The sequence below is a fragment of the Leptopilina heterotoma genome, unplaced genomic scaffold (assembly GCF_015476425.1).
Source record: "Leptopilina heterotoma isolate Lh14 unplaced genomic scaffold, ASM1547642v1 Lhet_162, whole genome shotgun sequence".
Taxonomy (NCBI): Eukaryota; Metazoa; Arthropoda; class Insecta; order Hymenoptera; family Figitidae; genus Leptopilina; species Leptopilina heterotoma.
In genome coordinates this window covers 577,780-582,682 of record NW_025110878.1, presented here as the reverse complement: position 1 = coordinate 582,682, position 4,903 = coordinate 577,780, and the positions used below count along the sequence as shown (strand labels likewise).

Sequence of the window (4,903 nt, the reverse complement as noted above, 5' to 3'; positions counted from 1 at the left end):
GTAACATAACAAACTTTCTCAGTTTCATTCAATTGAAACAACGTTCTGAAAACCAAACTAATATCGACCAGCGCTTCAATTTAAATCTACGAATAAACCTGTAATTAAAAGTAAGTAACAATTGTATAATTTTGTAAACATTACTTGAATATTTAATAAACATTGTTAAAAGGGAATATTTATTGTTGTTGTAACTCAAAACCCGTAGTTTTGACAAGTACAAACGATCCTACTTAAAAATAAAGGTCAAGCTTTACCAACTTGACCATAATCAGCCTACCATTCCTCCAAAATTATTTAACCTAACCTATCAAACTCGCCTTCTGCTCGGGATGTAACACTTGGTTCTGCAAAAATTGTAATATTTGAGTATTTTAGTTCACAATCTATTCTATTTTTTTCCTCAATAAAATTATAAAATATCAATTGGACGGTAATTATTATTTCTAACCTAACCTTATTGTTTTCAGGAATAAGAAACGACATTTATTTTGAATACATTTATTTATTTAAACATATTTATTATAATAAATTACAATTTTTTTTAAATATAATTTATTGTAAAAATTGTATAAAGTGAATAGTAGAGAACTAATACAAACTACATTTTAAATAAATATTTACATTTTATACATCAATTTCATCTATTTCCATTGGATCATGCTGTTGGTAACCCCAAGGAAAGGTGCCAGTTTTTCCTGGTATCAAAATTCTTTTATCATCCTGCCAACTTAGAGCAATTTTATTTTGTTTGACAATGAATACTTCATGTTTTTTGCTGCGTATAAAGTGCTGAGATCGGATCAGGTTTTCATTTTCATTGAGAGTATGCTTAAAATCATCGAAACCTATTTTTTTAAAGTTGAATATTTTACCCCTTTTGCTTTCTTTTTAGCTTCCTCACCACCCCATAACTTGAATGCATATAGTTTTGATCTTAAACCTATAAATTCGTCTACAATTTTACCCTCACAGCACCGGGATATTCAGGATATCCCAGAGACGTCCTGGGGATATCGATTTGTTTTCGGAAGTTTGGATATCCCTGGATTATCCTCTGGATATCCATGGACGTCCCTAGGATATCCCAGAGATATCCAAACTTCCGAAAACAAATCGATATCCCCAGGACGTCTCTGGGATATCCTGAATATCTCGGTGCTGTGAGGGTACCGTTATTTTCGTCTTTCATAAGACCCAGGATTTTCTTGTTTGCAAGTGGTATATTATAAATGTTGTTTTCAGGATAATCGGATGTGTCGAATTTATGTATATCTCTTTTAATATAATCATAAAAATTTGGCACTGTAATATGATAAACAAGACTGTCAGTATCTGTGTAGAGTAATTTTGCAGAATCACTGAAAGTCTCTTTAATGTAATTGTAATGAAAGTCATATGTTATTATTTTTGATATGTCTAGAATAGTAAATCCTATGTAAATTGGTATGTTAAAGTATACCTTTGTTTTATTCATCTTAATAATGACCATATCTTTATCGAATATGGTGCAACTATGAAAGTTTGGTTAAGCAATCAAATTTTTCGCGCAACACCTTCCCTCTCACTTTGTTATTAATCTAACATCTTTGTGTTTTCTAACATTTTCCATTGTCTTGCTAAATACGGAATTGTTCATTAGCTTGTAAAAATTCTTCTCAAATTCATTACTCGATTTTTTTCTAAGCTCGGTATTTAAATCAATGTAGGGTTTTAACCACTGCTTTTGCTTAAATTTTAAAACTCTATGTATTTTAGTTAATTTCATTCCCAAAGATAAATATAGCTTTAAATTTCTATAGTGAATTGTATAGTTCTTCTTTGGTAATAAATTTGGAATTAATTTAGGAATTGTACATTTTGGGAGAGGAGGTATGAAATGTTTAGGGCATAACGGTAAGTCTTTATGTGAATCATGAAGTTGAGTTGGATAATCTAAATCTACTTCAAGAATATATCCTTCTGGAGAATCATCTGGAATATTCAAGAAAAAGTCATTTCTATAATTTTCTAACCATTCAAAATCTGTATATGGCAAGCTCTCGCTCATAGAAGCACCATACTGATTATTTATATCAAAATACATGATATAAGATTCTGGTATTAAAGGATTAAAATCTTTTTCCATAAATCTATTATTAGCTTTCGCGTATCTGTTTGAGCATTGTGAAACTCCACCTCTTATACCTTTTTCAATAAAAAGCAACATTTCTACATCTGTCAACAAATCAAGTTTTATGTCTGTGTACTTTAGCATAGCGTCAAATGCCAATCCTGGGGCAGTATAGTAATGTAACGCGTCCAAGTTATAAGTTGTAAAACAAGTTTTTCTAAAATTTTCAAAAATATCAGCAAGTAGTAAAACGTCAGTCTGTAAATACAAGTCAGAGTATTCTCCTATTGTTTTTAAATTAAACGTTTTCCATACATTACAAGCATGTTCATAGTCTTCGTCTGAAATATGTGAGTCATTCAATTTAGAGTAAAAAGAATCTTTTAGAGGCAATTGACTTTCTTCTAATTTTTCCCAGCTACTAACATATTCGTAAGGAAATATTCCTTTTCTTGTCAATAAATTAAACTCGTCCATATTTTTACAATACTTTTTAGTAATTTTTTTCTCATCATTTTCAAGATAGGAGGATAATTTGTCTAAACTGCTGGGCATAAATCTAAATGAATCAAGAAATCTTAATACTACTTTGGTACCCTTCACATATTTTGAAAATGAAATGTACTTTTCTTTGTTTATTAGTAACAGTTTCATTTCACCCTCAAAGACGTTGCTAAAGCTTTAACAATGAAATGTGCATCATATCCTGACAAGTTGTGAAAAATTATGGGAACAACATGCGAATCTTTATAATTTACATTGCAACCTTGATGTGCTGGACCACGATATTTTCCCGTAAAATGACAATGATCGCGGTGTTTAATGTCATCATTTTCAAAAGATTTTTCACAAATATAACAAACTGTTGCTGTGTCAAATTGAATTTGTTGTAAAATAGTTAAATTTTCCATTGGAATAATATTTGTAAAATAAGAGTTTGCTTTTTCAGCTAATTGTTTTAATTCAGCCATGAACCAATCAACACAATCTGGACCTCGATATGATTTAAATTCTGAAAGAGATTCATTAAAATTGCAATGTACATAGAAAGCAAAACTTGTCGGGATATGTTTTTGGTATGTTGATGTGTTTGTGTGTGTACATGCTATAGGTTCTAAGAGACTTTCAGTGTCGGCATAAGCGACAAAGGGGACATTTTCTTTATTTCTGTAATTTTTAAATTTTAAAATTTTATCCTCTTCTTTAGGTAAAATTACTCGACACATGTTTATTTTATCACAATCAATTTTATGATTATTAAATGATTTTTCATATTTAAAATGGCATAAACATCTATCACAAAGTATGGTTCGATTTCGATCTTTTGTTATTTGAGATTTTACTAAACGAGATAAATTATTGATTAATGCAAAATGATAAACTTTGTTAATTTGAAAATTATTATCATCATCATCATCGTCTAAATCAAGTTCTGTATTTTCAATCATTAATAAGTGATAAGTAGGTTCATCTGATTTGTTTTTACTTAAATAAAGTGGAACAATTTCATTCTTTTTATTACTGCTTTTATCAATTCCGTACAGATTAATACTTAAATTGTTTAATTTTTCAAATGAGAGAAAATGGGGAAGAGAGAAGTGAGAAAAATGGGGAGAATGGGCTGAGAGAAATGGGGAATTCAAAATCATCAAACTTTAAATCAGTATCTTTAAAGTGAGGATACGAACTTGTACAATCTACGTGACTATTCGCTGGAAAACGTTGTGCAATGATAGACCATAAAAAACAGTATTTATCAAAATTTTTAACATTAATAACAGCTCTTTTATCGATTATAAATTTTGGCATTCTTATAAAAGTTGAGTATCCAGCCGCAAGAGGAACATATTTATTTATATTAACACTTAAATTTATAATTTCATTTAAAGACCAACCTGACTTTTTTTGTTGAAAATCATCAATCTTAACAAAAAGTTTTTCACGAATTTTATGATCAAACCATTCATCAAAGTTTGTTGATTCTAAAATTTTTGAATTTTTAGTATTAAAATATTTAATATCTTCAATTTCCTCACCTTCTTCTAAAACAGTATAATTTGCCGCAAGAACAACATTAACTTTCATGTTTCCCATCTTTTTAAATGCATTTTTTAATCGAGAAATGATCATTTTCTTTGCATCACTGAGAAAACTGTCCATATTTTTATGTTTTAAATTAATAACTACACCTGTTCTAATTCGATTCTCAAAAGCATTCTCTAATCCTTCCCACCTGATCCATCTCTCATCCTTTTTAAATAAAACAGTTCCTGTTCTTCTTAGTTTCTAAAACTTTCTGCTATTTGCTTTCAATAGTCCAATAGTTGACAGAATCTTTTTTTTCTCTCCACATGACACAGATCCATTTCTTAACAATTTATTCAGTAATCTAATGTTTTTTACACTATTATTTATCCAAAAATTTAATTCCTCTGTTGTAGTTTTTTTACTTAATGTTTTAAAAGCATTCTTCATAATTGTTACAAAATTTTTACAATAACTTGAGCTTTTATCACTTTCCACAACTTTAATTCCTGCATTTAATTTATCCAAATTCATTTTTATCACTTGTATTGAAACTGTCAATTTTTTTTCACTACAATGATTAACTCCAATCAGACTAAAATTAAACTTTTAACTATAGCGATTTTTTTAAAACGAGATGTTTAAGCGCACTTGAATTTCACGATGTTTTTCTGATATGTTGATTGAACAACTTAAACTGCAGGAATGATTTTGTTAAGAAAAATTGCCTTCTTTATATACACAAATTATGACTAATTTTACTTC

At 29.0% G+C, this 4,903-nt stretch overlaps 1 protein-coding gene across 1 annotated transcript; it reads right to left on the bottom strand.

The window, feature by feature from the left end:
- Positions 1 to 627: 627 nt before the first annotated feature.
- LOC122498957 lies at positions 628 to 1,564 on the bottom strand. The gene is made up of 2 exons (XM_043606970.1): positions 1,174 to 1,564; positions 628 to 967 (listed from the first exon to the last, which is right to left on the bottom strand). The coding sequence occupies exons 1-2, from the start codon at positions 1,490 to 1,492 to the stop codon at positions 849 to 851; spliced, it is 438 nt and encodes a 145-aa protein (XP_043462905.1). The 5' UTR covers positions 1,493 to 1,564; the 3' UTR covers positions 628 to 848.
- Positions 1,565 to 4,903: the final 3,339 nt, after the last annotated feature.

Coding starts and splice junctions, on each gene's coding strand:
- LOC122498957 (XM_043606970.1), bottom strand. CDS start 1,492: ATGGTCATTATTAAGATGAATAAAACAAAGGTATACTTTAACATACCA. Junction 968..1,173: donor TATGAAAGACGAAAATAACG/GTACCCTCACAG, acceptor GGTGCTGTGAGG/GTAAAATTGTAGACGAATTT.